Below are 19473 nucleotides of genomic sequence, written 5' to 3'. Positions count from 1 at the left end.
TGTGTTTTGGTTTCCTTACCTGTAAGATGATTCTAACAAAGTAATTCTTGGTCTACCTATTTCACGGGGGTAATGGAAAGATCAGAAACAAATAAAAATGAGGAAGCAGGTATGAAAACACTGCACACCAAGTGATATTATGATTGAAAGAGAAGGAAGAACCTCATCATCCTCTAGTAGAACTGTGCCCTCTAGCCACGGGGATAATGGTATTTCAATGTGGCATGTCTTCCCACCTCCTGGGAGCCACTGTTTCAAAGTTTCCTTAATAGGCTTCATCTGTCAGTGTATTTTCAGTTCTGCCTAAGCTTTGAAATTAATGTCCATCTATGTTGTCAGCTTGTTTAGGTCTCATCTGCTAGGTAACTGAGCATTAAGGTGGAGCACATCTGTAAATACAAGCACTCCATTCCCAGTGATGATGGAATCGCAATATTATTTTTTCTTTGGCTAAAGATATTTGAGCAAGAATAACCCCCCTTTCAGGAGATATACAAACTCCAAATCTATGAAATGGATAACTTAGCAGATGATGCTTTGCTTTATTACGAAATAATTTATTTCAAATAAAGAACATTGAGTACATTATATTTAAATGGAAATCTCCCTTGTCGATTATTCTGTAATAATACTAGCAGGTCAAAAGAGCTTATTTGAGAGGCCTTACATATTGCTGTTGAGTTTGTGCTTTAGATCTAAACCTCCTTTTACATATCTGGAATGAAATTATCTAGTCAAATCTCATTTGTAGCTGTAGGAACTGAGCATTAGAGAAATTAGGTAACTTGTCAGAGATGATAAATATTAGAATAAACACTTGTTTGATGTTATCCCTTCTATACTCCAGTTTCACCTGGGGTAAACAGTCCTTAGGAATCAGTTCACACTAATCAAATTCCAAGGAACCTTATCTATATGCTAAAATGACATTTTAAAAAACCTATATAGGAGCATGTATCTGTCAAATGGATCAGGTAGGATTTTTCTCTTCTAGGTACCCAGTTTTTTTTTTTTTTTAATTTTTATTTATTTATGATAGTCACAGAGAGAGAGAGAGAGAGAGAGAGAGGCGGAGACATAGGCAGAGGGAGAAGCAGGCTCCATGCACCGGGAGCCCGACGTGGGATTCGATCCCGGGTCTCCAGGATCGCGCCCTGGGCCAAAGGCAGGCGCCAAACCGCCGTGCCACCCAGGGATCCCTAGGTACCCAGTTCTAAACATATAAGTTCTTTTGGGATGCCTGAGTGGCTCAGTGGTTGAACATCCCTTGGGCTCAGGGCATGATCCCAGAGTCCCAGGATCGAGTCCCACATCAGGCTCCCCACAGGGAGCCTGCTTCTCCCTCTGCCTCTCTCTCTCTCTGTGTCTCTTGTGAATAAATAAATAAAATATTTAAAATAAATAAATATATAGGTTCTTTTGAAATCTAATTAGAAATTCTAGATTAATATAGAATATGAGCAATAGGAATTGGATGGTGTAAATGATACCAGAAGTGAAAAAGACCTAATGAGTTATCATTGTCCACCAGAAAGAAATTTCAGGATATTTATAGTAGAAGATCTTTTCATTGGCCCAATTCCATAAACAGTAACAAATAGTCTCCATCTGACATTTTTCTACATTCCATGATGACCCACATCTTCTGATGACTGTGTTGTAGTACATTATCTTTCTTCCAGTTTCAAATTCCTACTTAGCTCTGGGAACATTTTCATAAACTCTCTTCTGATTGTTTCTGGGACATCCTTTTGTGCAGACTGATGTCAACTGTAGGGTGGTAATTTCAGAGGGCATCTCTTTTTTTAAAAGATTTTATTTTTTTATGCGTAAGAGAGAGAGAGAGAGAGGTAGAGACATAGGCAGAGGGAGAATCAGGCTTCTTGTGCAGAGCCTAATGCAGGACTCGATCTCAGGACTCCAGGATCATGCCCTAAGCCAAAAGCAGACGCTCAACCACTGAGCCACCCAGGCATCCCAGAGGGCGTCTCTTTTATGACTTTGTACATTTGACCATTTATTTAATTTTTATTTCTACCTTAGTGTTTCTCACATCCTGGTATTCAATGTAAGTTTAAATTCAGAATGCTCAGTTTCAAACTTATAAATGGGGTGGTATTTCAAAAGTCCATGCATAAGTTGGTTGTTTGGAATTCATCATTATTCCATAGAAATGTATCATGAATGTTGATTAGGTCTGCAAACTAGCCCACAAACATCCGTTTAAGCTCTTTGCACAACTCAAGTAGTACTGGGTATTAGCTTAAATTCTGCATTTAGGAACCAACTGCCATGTCATGAAGGAAGGAGGAAGAAACATGCCCAGGGCAAATTTTTGAATTAGGTTGATTTCTGGCATGCCTGTGCCCTCTTAATCTCCTAGTTTTCCTTGTCCCAAATTTCTAAGAACTAGTGTCCGTCCCTAATATCCCAGAATCCTACAATGCACTCTATCCAAGAAAAATCCACCCTGCACAGAGTGCTCTAGACTCCAGAATGACTCAGTCCACTATTATTGACACTTGCCATTGGTGCTTCAAAGGGGATGATTCAAGGCGAGTGTGTGTGTCACATGTTAGGAGGAAAACAATCTGGTTGAATTACTTTACATTAATACTCAATATTACCAAAAACATCCAAATGCTATCAAAATTTTTTCAGATTTTAGTAAGAGGTTTTTTTTTTCCCCACACAAATTTTTACCATATGAACTTTAGAAAGTACAATAAAAGGAGTGAAAACATTCATATCATGAAAGGATGTATACTTACGTAGGCCATATCCCAATAATCTATCCACTTATTTCCCAATCTCTAGTCCTCTAAATAGACTGTAGTTTTTAAAGTTTTTTTCTCATTATTCTGATTGGGAACCCTCAGTTTCTCAAAGTGTCAAGTTTTATATTTCCAGTAGTGCAGCAGTAGCATCTAAGGGATTGCCTGTATGTAAAGAGAAACTGCCAAAATAAAAAACTCCTTGACAGAAAGAATGGGTAGAGGAAGGAAAGGAGGGCAAAGCAGACAAAGTTAAGGCTGATGTCAAGAACCATTGCCCAACAGCTTAGGGGGAACAGGCATCTCACAGTGTGGGTGGAAGTGCAAAATGGAATCACTGGGATGGAGGTAATGTAGCAGTAGCTATCAAACTTTTGATGCAGCAAACCTGCAAGATGCTTCTTGGAATTTATCAGATTGATAAATTGCAGGTACACAGAGAGGAATGTACAGGGTCATTGCTTGCAATATTGTTTGTGTTTACAAAAGATTAGAAACAAAAATATCCATCAATAGGGAACTAGTGGAATAAATTATAATATGGGTATCTTGCTGGCTCAGGGGGTAGAGCATATGACTCTTGATCTTGAGGTTGTGAGCTCGAACCCCATGTAGGACTTAGAGATTATTTCAGGAAATAAAATTATAGTACAGCCATATGAAGGAATACTGTACAATTTTTGAACAAGACAACTTTATATATATTGATATGCAACAACCTAAAATATACATTGTTAAATGGGGGAAAAAAGCAGCAAGGTACAAAACAGTATTTATGGCATCTCCGGGTGCCTGAGTGGCTCAGTTGGTTAAGCATCTTCCTTTGTTTAGGTCATGATCCCAGGGTTCTGGAATCAAGCCCCACATAGGGGAGCCTGCTTCTCCCTCTCCCTCTGCCTGCTCCTCCCCTTGCTTGTGTGTGCGCTGTCTCTCTCACACACACATAACTAAAATCTGGAAAAAAATTAAGCTCTACACATCCATATAAGCTTAGAGTAGGAAGAAAATGCAATAAGTTGGTAATAGTGGTTCCCTAGAGAACTCTGGAGGACTGAGAGATTGGAGTAGGAGGGAGACTGACTTTTCACTCTAAATCTGTGCTGTTTAAATATTTTACTGTCTGCATTCAAAATAAGTAAAATTCAAATAAAAGAAGACCCATCAGAAATGGAAATTACATGAAAATCACAGCATGTCAGGGTTAGAGGGGCCCATAGAAACTAAAAAAATGATTTCCAGAGAAGACACAGATCTGCCCAAGGAGAGAATAATCCATTTCCTTGAGGCTTTAGCTATTACTAAGCTCCCTCTGGCTTCAAGGATATCAACTAAAAGTCAGTGCCTACCTCCATCTCATTTTCCAGTCTTACCTTTGCCTGTTAGAAGGAATCCAGTCTGAAACTTGGATGTGGGGGTTAAGTGACAATTTGGGGAGTCAGTGCTGTTTCTGGAGGGAGCAGCAGTGATTCTCAGGTTCTTCAGAGTATGCTTGGTCTTTGACCTTTTCTCTGAATACACAAGGTTCACTTTGACTTTACTCCTAGAGCCAAGGCACTGCAGGGTAGCCACAGTCTGGTTTTGAATGAATGTGGACCTTTTGGCTTCTGCCTGAGCCTCTGAAAGGAAAAAAGCCAGACAGAACAATGAAGCTGGTTCTTAATCTGAATTAAGATTACCATATACAACTAAACAACTTCCATCATGACCCCTGTTAGAACTCCTTCTCTGTACTTTCTTCCTCTTTTTTGTTTATTAAAGATTTAATTTATCTATTCATGAGAGACACAGAGAGAGAGGCAGAGACACAGACAGAGGGAGAAGCAGGCTCCATGCAAGGAGCCCGACGTGGGACTCAATCCTGGGACTCCAGGATCATGCCCTGAGCTGAAGGCAGACGCTGAACCGCTGAGCCACCCAGGCGTCCCATTTTCTTCTCTTTTTTATTTCACTTCTTCCTCAACATGTGTTTATGGTCCTAAATATACAAGCCCTGCCTTTCCTTCTTCCTGCTGTGGGTCTCATGAAGATCAGTGACTGCAGTAATTTCAGCCCAGAGAAATGCTCATAGATTGTTTTCTCCATTTCAGAGAGGGTTGAGCACTGCTTCCTATTTCTTCACCCTCAGCAGTTTGATTTATATAGAAATGCCTTAGGTAATAACTGTTAATTTAAAAATTGGTTTCCAGAAAGCCCCTTGAGGGGATACATATCTTTAAAATAGGATATTTGAGATCTGTGCTAGGAATGGGGGAGATAGGCATCTTTTAAAGGTAAAGATTTTCTAGAATGGTAAGGTGATTTTTCAAGAAGGGCTCATTCCGTACCTTGCATGAGCACATCCCTGATTCTTCTCACATCCTTTGGGAAGAGCCTGGGCAGCTGTTCCACATGGCAGTTGCTATCTCTGAGTTCTGGAAACAAAAGGAGAAAAAAGGTCAAGATTTACAATTTATTGGGTACTGTTTAGAATTCCAGGTATTGGAAAGGGGAATACAAAAGAATGCAGTGCCTTCTCATATAGCTGGCAATTGGAGAGATCAAACAATGTCAAGAAAATATTTTTTTAGAAGATTTTATTTATTTATTCATGAGACACACAGAGAGAGGCAGAGACGTAGGCAGAGGGAGAAGCAGGCTCCTCACAGGGAGCCCAATGTGGGACTCGACACCCAGACCGGTATCATACCCTGAGCTGAAGGCAGACTCTCAACCGCTGAGCCACCCAGGCATCTTTTTTTTTTTTTTTAAATTTTTTAATTTTTATTTATTTATGATAGTCACAGAGAGAGAGAGAGGCAGAGACACAGGCAGAGGGAGAAGCAGGCTCCATGCACCGGGAGCCTGATGTGGGACTCGATCCCGGGTCTCCAGGATCGCGCCCTGGGCCAAAGGCAGGCGCCAAACCGCTGCGCCACCCAGGGATCCCCCACCCAGGCATCTTTAAAAAGATTTTAAAATGGGAGTTAACCTAGCATGAAGAAAACTGAGTACCAATCCATTACACTTAGGGGAAAAAAGGTGAAATAGAGTTAAGTGAAATTAATAAGTTAATGAAAAGACTAACCAGTCCATTCTTTCAAACGCTGCTTATTATCCCTTCTTATTTTATCTGACTTGTTATATTAAAACTTTTGAAAATTTATTAAATGTAACCCTGAACAAGATATCTCTTCAAGTTTCCATGGAACCACAGCTCATAGTTTATTTATGCTTTTTGGCACATAACTCACAAGGTGTTGTACTCATCTGTTAAATGTCTTACTGCTGCCCCTTGAGCTCTTTGGCCTTAACTTTAATTAGCTAATTTTAGAGATGAAATGTTTGGACACTTTGAAAAACTGTGTTTTAAAAAACAATTATCAGAGAGCAGCAAATGGTGCCATTCCAGCCCACCTTAAAAATAGAAGACAATGTCTCATGAGGGTTATGAATTTGGGAGTCTTAGATGTTGATAATAATGAAACCATGTAGTGAAGAAAGTCATCTAATAATGAGAGTACTTTCAATGTTATTTACGTGAACAAGACAGAAGAATACATCGCATTCTCTAAAGACTTCTCATCATGGAATAGCTGAGTTGAAATAAGTTACAGTCCTGCCTAGAAGCAAGAGAATACGTGGGATGACTGTAAAACATCACTTACTGAGTACTGATTGGCTTTATCTCAATCTGGTGGAATAGATCCCCAAACACATTCTAAGTCTCTCTTTGGGTTTTCTAGGATATTAGACTACAGAAGTTCTTACCTTTCTTGCTGACATCATAGGACATAATGATTAGGCTGAAAACCAAGATGGTGTCCATGTTAGCTGAAGCACATGCTGTTAATCTGTCACAGCCCCTTAGTCTTTTTGCTAGGTGCTTTCACTGCTCTGGAACCAAGTTTGACCCTGGGAGACTCTGCTACTACCCTAACTATTTTGCCCCATTTCCTGAAGACCCAGGAATAGAGCTGATTGGAGAGAGGACCAAATGTGCTGGTTAATGATTGACTCAAAAAGTCTTTTTCCGACTTCATAGCTCGTGCCGACACAAGGAACTGTAATTACCTAGAAGTTTCCCTAGAAGAAGGGACAAAACACCTAGTGATAAGCCTTACAAATACTTGCAGATGGACACGTAGACATTCACATGCATGCTTACTGACGCAGGCATATAGATTTATACACTGACATAAAGAGATGTAGAGATTTCTATTTGGAAAGTGATTTCAAGAATAGAGCAGGAAACGAGTACTGAATGAGTTGACTACACTGAAGAGAGTGCTGGACTAGGAATTGATAGACTTGAATTTAGGATAAGTCCTATTATTAACTCTGTCGCCTTGAGAAAATTGCTTGGCTTCTCTGAATCTCCATTTTCTCTTCTCTAACTGGAGAATTCCTACCAAATAATCTCTAGAATTCATTCACAGTTGTACACATAAACTCACAGCACAGACAAATCTATCTAGTTTTGCACATTTTCACACCCCTGAATAGGTAGACCACATTGCCATGACTATTGCACTAGATCAGTGGTACTGTCTGTAGTTTGGGAAGATTTTCCTAGACAGATACATGTTGTTGAAGATTTTCTAAAATTGTATCTTTTAGCAAAGAGTTTACATCTAGTGTAATACTCTGTAGAGTTTGTGATAGCATAGCTAGGCTAGATCATACAGCAGAAATAAAGATCTCCACACATCTGCTGAAGTACAGAGCCTCTGCAGTGTTTCTGTTTACTGTAAATTTATTTCATTGGAGCCAACATAGATTTGGCTATGCATAAGAAGGTCTTGGGGCCTGACACTACTAATGATGTGAAAGGAGCTCGAGTCAAGGGATTTTCCATGAGGGAGCTGATGAGATCCGAGTCAAATCATAATTTAGATAATACCCTGTTTCCTGGCATTTTAATTCAGGTTGAAATCTGGCTAAATTGAATTCAAGGAAAATCTTTTTTTCTGTTTTTTAAGATTTTATTTATTTATTCATCAAAGACACACAGAGGCAGAGACCTAGGCAGAGGGAGAAGCAGGCTCCTCGTAAGGAGCCCGATAGGGAACTTGATCCCGATCCCTGATCCCAGGATCATGTCCTGAGCCAAAGGCAGACGCTCAACCGCTGAGCCACCCAAGCGTCCCTCAAGGAAAATCTTAATGGGGAAACGGAATGGAACAGTGTGTTGCCTGAAATGTGGAAGAAGTGCTGAGAATTCAGCCACAGTGCCATTTACACTTTCATTCAATAGTAATGTAGGCCTACTGTGTCAGTGAGCCAGATCAAGTCTTTGTTCACATAAAATGATGGGAAGCAGACAATTAATACAGTTGAAAATAAAATAGTGCAGAGGGGTAATGATAATACACGAATGCAAATACAAGATAATTGAGGCTATGATAGTTGTGAAGCAGCAAGCAGGTGATGAGGTGAAGGGCTACTGGCAGAGGTTACATTCATGTGGTAGGGACAGGCTTCTCTGAGGTGGTGACATCAGAGTTAAAAAAAAAAAACAGGAGAGGGGATGGCATAGAAGCCAATAAAGAGTCTTTCAATGAAGGAATCAGTTGGTCAAATGTGGAGAAGTTGTGTATAATAAAGACAGTATCCGTGGATTTTGTGAGCAGTTCCAGCAGAGTGGTGGAAGCAAGAAATGTCTGAGAGGGAATTGGAGGTGAAAAAGTGTATATAACTTTTTCAAGATGTTTTGCTATGGAAAGAAACAGAGAAGCAAGGCCACTGAGTGGAGGGAACACAAGTGCCTCAGATCTTTATTGACCCAGAGCAACACTGTCTTATCCTCTTTTTCCCTGCTGCAATTGCCTGATTCTCTTAGCTGGGTAGGTGGGTAGGGCAGAATTAAGGGCTCCGTTACTTTCCCTGAGTGTCATGAGTTTTGCTTACTATTTTCTTAACATGATTAATCAGTTTTTTTTTTAAGATTTATTTATTTATTTATGATAGAGAGAGAGAGAGAGAGGCAGAGACACAGGAGGAGGGAGAAACAGGCTCCATGCTGGGAGCCCGACGCGGGACTCGATCCCGGGACTCCAGGATTCCGCCCCGGGCCAAAGGCAGGTGCTAAACCGCTGAGCCACCCAGGGATCCCCTTTCTTAACATGATTACATGATTCTCTGCTCCCTTAGGATATCAGACAAACCCTCCCACCCCCACTCCCAATCTATTTGAAATATTCTGTAGATTAGTTCCTTCCTGGATGCTGATGCTACCTTACAGTGCTGCCCCCTTGGGGCAGGGGTAGGAAAGGATCTAGGGCTCACTATTGTCATTCTATGTCACAAGGTGGCAGAACTCACTCTTCCTAAATGCTTCAACAAAGATAAATTGGAAGAGTTTTATCAATTTTCAGGCCCTTCCCTTTTCCTTTGTGTCTCAAAACCCCCAAAATCACCCTGCATATTTGTGTAGCTACGTTGTGGGATACAGAGAAGCAAGAGAGCTGCATTAACAAGGCAAAATATCTGGGTCTCTTTCTGTACTACTAGATATTTTGACTGTTTTTGTTTGTTTGTTTGGGGTATTTATTTATTAATTTTTTAAATTATTAAATTATTAATTAATTAATTAATGACTGGTTTTTGAAGTGTTTGGAGTACTTGTAGAGGAAAGGATTATTTCTCTTGATCTCCTTTTTTTTCCTCCTGATCTCCTTTACCCGCAGCAAAGGTTTCTAATTTAGGAGGAAAAAAAAAAAGCTATAACATAGGTGAATTTTCTGATGTGTGCAGATGAAAAATGTGACTCTGGAAGATAATTGGAGACTAGGACTGGATGGATCAATCAAGGTGGGTCTGTGGGAGGAGCACTTGACAAGAAGCGAGGAGGTTTACCTAGGTTCTAGATTAGGCTCTGTAATTGACTGAATCACCTTGAGTAAATCACTGAAGTTCTCTGGCCTCTATTTCAGTTTCTTGAAATGGTTAGACAAGATCATTTTGAAGGCCTCTTACAGTTCTAAAATTATCTTAATGCCATGCTTTGCTCTCCTTTCTTTTAAAGGTACATGCTTGTTGGTTGGTTTCATTTAAATTCTTTTTTTTTAAACATTTTATTTTATTATTTATTCATGATAGAGAGAGAGAGAGAGAGGCAGAGACACAGGCAGAGGGAGAAGCAGGCTCCATGCAGGGAGCCCGACGTGGGACTCAATCCTGGGTCTCCAGGATCACGCCCTGGGCCGAAGGCAGGCGCCAAACCGCTGAGCCACCCAGGGATCCACTCATTTAAATTCTTTTATTGTGGAATGTATCATACATATAGAAGAGTATATAGAATATAAGTACAGTTTTAATAATAATAATAGTAATAATAATGCGCACACTATGTAGTCATCACCCTAATGAAGAAATTGGACATCACCATTGTCACAGAAGCTGTTTATCTTCTGATCACACTTCTTTCCCTCCTCCCAATCATTATTTACCCATGCTTTCTAAAAATAGTGAATTATCTGTATATGTATCATTTAAAATAGACTTTTTAAATTTTGCCTACTGGCAAAATAAATAGAATCACTTTTTTTGTATTTCAAAGTAAACTGTTTGTTATATATAACAGAAAATGGATATACCTCTCTCTCTGACCCCTCCCAGTCACTACCTACCATCAGGAGTAACCATTATCCAAACTTGTACTGCCATAGATGAGTTTTGCCTATTTTTTTGAACTTTATGTAACAGGAAACATACCTTTTGTCTGGATTTTTTTTTGCTCAACAATTTGTAAAACTCATCTGTATTTCATGTAGCAATATTTTTTTTCATTCTCATTGTTTTCTAATACTCCATTGTACGAATGTCTCATAATTTTTTTCTTTATTTAAATCCAATTTGCCAACATACAGTAGAACACCCAGTGCTCATCACATCATGTGCTCTCCTTAATGCCCATCACTCAGTTACTCCACCCCTCCACCCACCTCCCCTTCAGCATGCCTCACAATTATGTATCCATTCTACTGCTGAGACACATAGGACTGTTTACAGTTTGGGGCCATAATGAACATATGGCACATATGAAAGTTTCTCCAGAGTATAAATTCAGAAATGGAAATTGGATTATAGGGTAGACAGAGCTTTACTAACTAATGCCAAACTCTTTTCTAAGAGGATGTCCCCATTTACACTTCCATCTGCAGTATATGAAAGTTCCTGTTGTCCTATATCCTTGCCAAAGAGGCCAAAGAGCCTTTTCAGTGTGGTACGAGCATGGGGCTGAACAGGGCTCAGAGCACCAACCCTTCAGCTTTTTTTAGAAGCCTGGGTCACAGTCACTTCGCCTGTTTACTTGCTCCATCTAAATAAGGGTAAAGGATTCAAATTCTCTCTAGGTCTCTAATCATATGCTCAGTTATCCTGGGACTATTGGTCTCCGGTGAGTGGGGTGGTGAATTGAATAACATAATCATTTTGGCACCTGGGTGGCTCAGTGGTTGAGAATCTGCCTTTGGCTCAGGTTATGATCTTGGGGTCCTGGGATCGAGTATCACATCAGGCTCTCGTCGGGAGCCTGCTTCTCCTTCTGCCTGTGTCTCTGCCTCTCTGTGTCTCTCATGAATAAATAAATAAAATCTTAAAAAAAAAATCATTCCTCAATGAAATGAGCATCCATAGGATATTTTGTTCTTGTACTGAGCACTGTAGGAGATAGAAGGGGGCACAGAAGGGAGAGGGGAAGTGGTATTTTCAGTGTGCTTGTTATAGTCCAAGCTCTGTGTTAGAAACTTCACATTTTGTTTATAATATTTCATCCAAAACACAACATTATAAGGTAGCTATTATACCTCAGTTTTATAGACAAGGAAACTGAGGCTCAGTAAAGGGGGTCTATTTGTTCAAGGTCACAGAACTAATTAGTGACAGTCAAGATTTAAAACCTGATCTAGGGCAGCCCTGGTGGCGCAGCAGTTTGGCGCCGCCTGCAGCCCGGGGTGTGATCCTGGAGACCCGGGGTCAAGTCCCATGTCGGGCTTCCTGCATGGAGCCTGCTTGCTTCTCCCTCTGCCTGTGTCTTTGCCTCTCTCTTTGCTCTCTCTGAATGAATAAATAAAAAATCTTTAAAAAAAAATAAATAAAACCTGATCTATCTGATAAAGAGCTCAGGCTCTTTACAATATAGAACAAATCCCTGCTGCTCTTGAGGTATTTTTGGCTTAGATTACCAGTTCTAAGAATCAGTTCTTCTCACTCTTGCTTGCCTATATTGACCCCCAAAACTATGCTCTTCAATTTATTATAGCCATCTCATTGATTGATTGCTTGATTTTTTTTTTAAATTTATTTCTTTATTTTAGAGGGTGGGCAGGGGCAGAGGGAGAGGGAGAATCCCAAGTTGACTCTCCACCAATGGGGCTCCATATCAGAACTCTGAAATCATGACCTGAGCAAGAAATTAAGAGTCAGCTACTCAACCGAGTCCCAAGATGCCCCCCATTCATTGATTTAAACTACATTTTAGGGGTGCCTGGGTGGCTCAGTTGGTTAAGTGTCTGCCTTTAGCTCAGGTCATGATCCCAGGGTCCTGGAATCAAGCCCCACATTGGGCTCCCTGCTCAACAGGGAGCCTGCTTCTCCTTTTATCCCCTGCTCATGCTCTTTCTCACTACGTCTCTCTCTCTTTCTCTCTCAAATAAATAAATAAAATCTTAAAAAAAAAACTACATTTTATTTTCATTCATTTTTGGTTTCCCTTATCCTTCTCTCTTCTTTTCCATTTTAATTAAAAAAATTTGGCACATTGGAAGACAGCAGGTCCACTGATGAACAAGGCTTGTGTTGGGGACTTGGCTTTCTACCTGTTGGTCTGATGTGTTGACCAGAGGTCAGAGTAAAAAGGACAGGAATATTGTGAGGTCTTCTGTCCAAGTTATGATATAGTAAAAGTTTAAGACTGAAGGAAGGAAGGAACAAAAGGAAGTTGAGTGATAGCTCATTTTCCCTTGAAACTGGAGGCTTGATAAAAGTTACTAGTGTTGTATTTTTTTATTTATTGTGTTGCATCTAGAATAATACAATGGAGAGTAAGGGTATTTAGAGTAGATAGGTGGAGACTTAAACATGTAGCAGGAAAACACTGAGTCTGATATGTGAGGAGTAATGGGGACACTGGAAAAGTCTGAAGAGAAGGTGAGGACAGGAGTAGAAAGTAAATTCATGGGAAGCATTTTCATTGGTTTGCAGGAGAGAGATGAGAAAAATAAAGCTGATCAATACAAAATGTCAAAATCCCAGCATTGAGCAAGACCTAAATGAGTCATCTTGTCCATTTTCCTGCCTTTAGCTTAAAAGGACCCTTTAAACTTTCTCTAGCTGTATAGTTCTGAGGGATGTGAAAAAAAAGATATGGAGGTATTGTGGAAGAAGTGGCTAAGATTAGGTAACTACCAAATATGGATGGGGACTAGGTGTTCAGGATTGAATAACAAGGAGGGAGGAAGAACTGAAATGCCTTGTGAAAACCCAAGTATCCATGTGAAAACATCATGGTAAGTCTCCACTATGAACTATGTCCTTCATTGTGTAATCCTACCTTTCATCATCAGGAACAGACTTATGAAGTGCCCTCCCTGAGGACATTTTCTGACCTTATGGTGTGAAGTTCCCTCAGGCACTTAACTCTGGACAAACCTGAATGGCTGACCAGAGCAAAGAAGCATAGTGTTCAGATAAGGCCTTTATGTCTTTTTCCCTTATCTCACGACTGGAGCCACAAAATTCTGGTCAAGGCACTGACTTTCTTGATGAAGTCTGTCCATCTATAAAGCAGCCAAGTATCCTACTGGCGTCTTTGCCTCTCAGAGGTGACATGAAGACGGATAAGCAGACATCAGGAACAGAGTGGCCTCTCAGGTACAGAGCTAATCTTCATTTCAGTCAGTGAAACACTTACTAATATCTATACCTAAGCCTACTATAAGAGCTACAGAGGGGAGTACCAAACTGTAAGAAAATGCTCTCTGCCTTTAAGATTATTAAAATTCATTTGGAGAGCTAAAACCTACATACACAAAAAAAATTATAGCCCAATAAATGCTGAACAATGTAGTGGTGACCAGACTGGTGCAAGAATTCAGAGGAGAGAGAAATCAGTGGGAGCTGGAGAAGTAAAAGAGATCTTCGTAGAGAAAATAGGACTTCCAAGGACTAGAAAGATTCAGAAAATAAAAGGGAAGAAGGATGAGTTTGCTAGCATCAGCAAAGGTCAGAATAGGCATGGCAAGAGCTAGAAGGCAGGTTAGAGTATATGTTATCTGCTGGAGGCCAGTGGGAAATAACATCCCAGGGGTTCCTCTGTCTTCTATTGTAAAGGTTGATCACTGACCTTGCTACTTAAGGAGTTTGGAACCATGGCCAACCACCAGGACAGGGGGTGTTCACCATTCTGTTCCCTATTAAGGTACTTTCTTTCCTCCCTTGGTTTAACTCTGGTCTGACCTGAGATTTTCATGTCTTAGAAGTGGAAGTATTTGAGGCATTGCTGTTTAACTGAGAGGGAACAATAATGATCAGCCCTAAATTACCGTTCTCAAGCTTTAGGGTGAATAATTACTACTTTAGAAAGTCTGCAGTAGGGCTGGGAATCTGAATTTTTGACAAGCACCTAGTGATTCTTTTTTTATTTTTTTAATATTTATTTATTCATGAGAGATACAGAGAGAGGCAGAGACACAGGCAGAGGGAGGAGAAGCAGCCTCCATGCAGGGAGCCCAATGTGGGACTCGATCCTGGGACTCCCGGAACATATTCTGAGCCGAAGGCAGACGCTCAACTGCTGAGCCACCCAGGTGTCCCAAGCACCTAGTGATTCTGTTTCAGGTGGTGAGTGGACATTGAGAAACACTATCCTACACTAAAATAGAACTGACAATAAAGTGCCAAAATGGCTTGGACGTTGACACACATGCTGTTTATGTATTTCAAGGCTTACTCATTTTTTAAAAATTTTTATTTTATTTTTTTTTAAGATTTTATTTATTCATGAGAGACAGAGAGACAGACAGACATAGGCAGAGGGAAAAGCAGGCTCCCCACCAGGAGCCTGATGTGGGACTCGATTCCAGGACCCCAGGTTCACAACCTGAGCTGGAGGCAGACACAACCATTGAGCCACCCAGGTGCCCCAGGGCTTACACATTTTTGAGAATGTATCCTCTCCTATATATGGCTTTTGTAAAATCCACATGGCTATCATCAGGAGCAAGACATAGACACTGTATTGGTGTTTAGTTTTGTCTTCCTAACTAGATTGTAATCACCTTACAGAGACTGCTTGGAGTCTTCTTAACTTTCCTCACAGTAGGGTGAGAAACCATTTTTAAGGCTGGAAAGTAGCTGGAATGCTCAGGATAAATCCCTGATACCTTCATTTTAACCTTCCTGAAAAACCCGGAAGCCATTTGATATTTGGTAACTTGTATTCATTTTCTAGGGCTGCCATAATAAAGTACCACAAACTGCATGGCTTAAACAACAGATATTTATTTCTTCACAGTTCTGGAGGCTCTAAGTCCGAGATCAAGGTGTCTGCAGGGTTGGTCTCTTCTGAGGCTTCTCTCTTTGGCTTGTAAATGGCCATCTTCTCCAGCATAAGAGCCACAATCCTGGTAAGTGCTTCATCAATTGTGATTCACAGATGGTCTTCCCTCTTTGTGTCCTAATCTCCTCTTCTTATAAGGATGCAAGTCATTTGGAATTAGGGCCTGTATTAATCACCCCACTTAAAATTTTAATTTCTGGGGATCCCTGGGTGGCTCAGCAGTTTAGTGCCTGGCTTCAGCCCAGGGCATGATCCTGGAGTCCCGGGATCATGTCCCATGTCAGGCTCCCTGCATGGAGCCTGCTTCTCCTCTGCCTGTATCTCTGCCTCTCTCTCAACCCCTCTCTCTCTCTGTCTCTCATGAAAAAATAAATAAAATCTTAAAAAAATAAAATTTTAATTTCCTCCTCAAATACCCTCACATTTTGAGGCAGTGGGGGTTAGCATTTCAACATATGAATTTTGGAACACAATTTAGCCCCTTCTAGCCATCTAGTTTCAGCTTCTAGAAGTGTGCCACTCCATTCACTCTCTTCTCTTCCACCTGTTAGTCTTGTATAGTAAGTTTTCTCCACCCTTTGGCTCTCTTCCTCCGCTGCTACAGATCTATTGGCTTGTGTAGCAAGAACTCAGGGAAGAGCTCTGAAGAGTTTATACTAGAGATGGGCAGGTTGTGGCATGCACCAAATAGCACAACACCGAGGAGCTGTTGAAATTGTAGATGTACTGTTTTAAAGACATAGTTGTCTACCCATTCATCTTAACGTTTGATAATAACTGGACCTTATGTAAGTGGTCTTGGGATATTCAAACTCATCCTTTGTTTTCTTCCACTGTAGTTCTTTCATCAGGCCTTTCCTTGTCTGGTTCTCCTCGGAGCTCAATTACCTCAAATATTCAGTGAGGACAAAAGCAGGATAAGGGCTTGCTAAAGTTTCACATAAGGACAGTTCCTGATAGTAACCTCCTGGTTTTGCAGTGTTCCTAAGGCTGATAAACAGCAACATCACTAAGAATCTTGGGGGCCAAGTTCCTATTACCTAATAAGAAATAGGAAACATTTATGAAAAGTAAGAGGCAGCCTCAAGATTTGTAGTTCTTTCCAAAGTCATTTCCTTCATGCCAGCATAAAAGCACTATTAGGAAGAGGCAAAGCTTCCCTTTAACTGGAGCTCTCCCCCACCCCCCAGTCAGCCAAGTCAAACATTTTGTTAAACCAGGAAGTTATGCTCAATTATCTTTAAAAAATTTTTATTAAAATTTTTTTTTGTATCAAGTTTTTGTTTAAACTCTAGTTAATATATAGTGTAATATAGGAATCAGGAGTAGAATTTACTAATTCATCACTGTTAAGTAGCACCCAGTGCTCATCACACTAAGTGCCCTCCTTAATACCCATCACCCATTAGCCTATTCTCCACCCACTGGAGCACCATTTAGCCCATCCTCCACCCACTGGAGCACCCACCTTCCCCTCCAGCAATATGCCCAATTATCTTTAAAGTTCTAACTTTTCCTATTTCTGTTCATTGACAGACGCATCCAATGACACAGTTATTCCAAATTTCTGTTTCCAGTCCCTACTTAAGTAGGTTGGTAAACTCTTGGAGAAGCCACCACCTAGTGGTATTATGAGGAGTCCTAGGTGAATATTGTTCTTGTTGACCAGTCTTCCTATCTTTCTGCCTTAGCTTCTGCCCAAGAACTTCTGACCTCAGGTGTGTATTTCTACCATTTTTGCCTTCTGACATAGAACTTCTTCCCACCAAATCATTTACCATACCTCTCCGGACCTTTAGAACAAGACAGTGCAAAGATCAGGAAATTATTCTGGGTGTTTCATTAAATTCTTGTAAGGGGTTAAACTCACCCCATATTTCTGAAGTGCATTTTTCTCCAATTTTCTTTCTTTTCCAGCCGATAATTGTATTATATACTGGGACTCTTTCGTGTTAATATTACTTTTCAACAGCCACCGTGAATGTCTTGCTGTGAAGTAACTGGCAAAGCTAGAGAAATTGGTTGGCTTCTGTTCATTGACGTGGTGTAACCACAATGGAGTTTGGGAGGCATGTGTCAATCCGAGAAATCAGGAAAGGACTGCCATCTATTTTCTCTGCTTAAGGTAGAAAGGACTGTTGTCCATCCCTTCTTACTGATTTTCCTTTATTGAGGCTTTCCCTCAATGCTCCAGGATCCTGCACCTCAGAACCCTTTGGGGTAGGGTGCTTTGCGGCTGCTGAGCAAGCCAAGGGGCTGGTTGTGTTGTTCCGGAGCAGGAGTTAGTTAGCCTGTACTAACTTGGAAACCAGCCTGTGTGATTCTTGGCGTTTAAGGATGCAATATCTATCTCTTCAGGGGGATAGGAATAAAAACGATAGGGTCCCTCGAGGCCTACACGGGTCAGTCCTCTTTGGTTCTGGACTCCCTTCCTGTGCTGCAAGCCCGCCGGCCCCTCACTTTCTGCAGCCCGGGCGCCTCTCTCTCTCCTGGGAGGTGCATGTGGGGCCATTTCCCTCATCTCCCTCTCCGCGAGGTGGGGGAAAAGGCCGGCTGGCTCCGTCCCCGCCCCCGGCAGAGGGGGCGGCGAAGGCCGAGCCGGGGGCGCCGCGACCGCCCGGGTCCCGCCCGCCCTCTCGCCGCTGGGCCCCGAATGGCAGAGCGGCGCTCGGACCATCCGCATCGCCTCACGTCGCCCCGCCCCGTGCCGCCCTCTCATTGGCTGTCGGCCGGCCCCGGGGCCCGCGCCTCTCCTCGAGGCCGGCCAGACTGCGCCGCAGCCGCGAGCGGGGTCGGAGGTGAACGTCCCGGAGTAACCCCGACGTAGTCACCTCATGGAGCTCGCTCGCTGAGGTGGGAGGCAGGGGCGGGGCGGGGCGGGGGCGGGGCCGGGGCCGCCTCCCGTGAGGCCCCGCCCCTCCCCCGTGTGCCCGGCCGGCCTGGTGCTGCGCGCCTGTCAGCCATCGCCGGAGCTGCCGGCGTCTCCTCCCGCCTAGAACCGCCTCTGCTCGGGGGCTTCCCGGCGCCGCCGGACCCCGGACGCCTCCGCCCTGAGGTGAGGTGAGGGCCGCCCCAGAGCCTATGATCCGGGATCTGGAGAGGCTGGGGCCCGGGGAGGGCAGCGGCAGCGGGGTGGGGGGGCGCCTCCCATCTTCCGCCCGCACGCGGCCCGGGCTCACTCCCGTCCGGACCCGTGCGGGGCAGCCCAGTCCGCTCTGCAGTCCTGGGCCCTTGAGTTCCCCCTCCTGGGATAGCGGAGGGGACTGGGGTCTCGGGGTGGGAGCTGGGAGTTCAGACCCCGGAACTGGGAGTCGTACAGCCCAGGGCCTCCAAGGAGGGGCTGGAGTGTCTGCCTGGAGCTCGCCACCATCCCTCTCCCTAGCCTCGGCTTGGGCTGATTCCTTCCAGACCTCTCTCCGGTCCGACCCGGCGCCCGGGAGAGGGAGAAGACCCACGTGGGCGAGGGATGTTGAGGATTAGGTCCAGCTGCATTGAAAGTCGTCTTCCCCTCGCGGAGTGAGGTGTGGGGTGCAAGCGCCCTGGCTTCTGTTGCTCTTGCTGTGTCTTTGTGTTGTGGGAGCCAGGGCCAGGCGAGTTGTCCCTTGCCAGTTCCTGCCTCTGGATTTTATTATATTTTCTGTGAGGGACGTAGTAAATGTACATGTCTGTTTTTACTCTCCTTGCCGTTTGCTATACTGATCAAGGGAAGCTATTGGAGATAGAACGTAGGAAAGTGGATGTGAAGCTAGTGATTTCAAGGGGAAATGTGCGTAAAGGTTCTGCCTGGGTCAATGCCAGCATTATTTTGGGTTTGAAGACGGAGAAGTAAACACTAGTGGACACTTGGAATCAGCTGTCATTATCGGGGACTTCTGTAGGCCTTGTGGGTTTTATAGAAGCATATAAAAATATAACTACTCAGGTTGGGGAAATACTTTAACTTCAGATGTTTTTTGTTTGAAGTTTAAGATGGAAATCAAAAGACCTGAGGACACCCTGATTTTATCTATTTAAGCAGTGTTTCTGTAATTTCCCAGTGTGTGGAATAAACCTAATGACTTGGTCTTCAGTCTCAAATGTTTGTCCCCTTGAATCTCTTTTCATTCTTTTTTTTTTTTTTTTTCAACCCAAAGTGCAGAGTGCAGATTGAGAAGCATGCTT

General features: G+C 42.5%; 2 protein-coding genes across 19 annotated transcripts in view; one reads left to right on the top strand and one right to left on the bottom strand.

The window, feature by feature from the left end:
• Window positions 1-19473, top strand: part of ACACA (acetyl-CoA carboxylase alpha) — a 284222-nt gene that overhangs the window by 26159 nt on the left and 238590 nt on the right. For 8 of the 17 annotated variants that reach the window (XM_049114191.1, XM_049114189.1, XM_049114194.1 and 5 more), the window contains one exon: window positions 15268-15379. The exons of 4 other annotated variants lie outside the window; for them this stretch is intronic. The gene's annotated coding sequence lies outside the window, so the exon portion shown is untranslated. Of the gene's footprint in view, window positions 1-13376; window positions 13626-15267; window positions 15380-18219; window positions 18373-19473 lie in introns of those variants that run through there. 5 more of the 17 variants (XM_035720961.2, XM_035720960.2, XM_025439937.3 and 2 more) reach the window with 4 other exon arrangements.
• C9H17orf78 (chromosome 9 C17orf78 homolog) overlaps window positions 1-19473 on the bottom strand; it is a 47957-nt gene that overhangs the window by 7248 nt on the left and 21236 nt on the right. The window contains exons 1-3 of one of the 2 annotated variants that reach the window (XM_049114197.1): window positions 6522-6630; window positions 5099-5185; window positions 4145-4390 (exon numbers count right to left, since the gene is read on the bottom strand). In XM_049114197.1, the coding sequence (XP_048970154.1) occupies window positions 4145-4390; window positions 5099-5185; window positions 6522-6579 (391 nt within the window). In that variant the 5' untranslated portion in view covers window positions 6580-6630. Of the gene's footprint in view, window positions 1-4144; window positions 4391-5098; window positions 5186-6521; window positions 6631-19473 lie in introns of those variants that run through there. The other variant, XR_007413020.1, reaches the window with a different exon arrangement.

Source organism: Canis lupus, chromosome 9 (genome assembly GCF_003254725.2).
Source record: "Canis lupus dingo isolate Sandy chromosome 9, ASM325472v2, whole genome shotgun sequence".
NCBI classification, from domain to species: domain Eukaryota; kingdom Metazoa; phylum Chordata; class Mammalia; order Carnivora; family Canidae; genus Canis; species Canis lupus.
The sequence above is the reverse complement of the archived record's forward strand: the minus strand, read 5'-3'. Positions and strand labels throughout refer to the sequence as shown.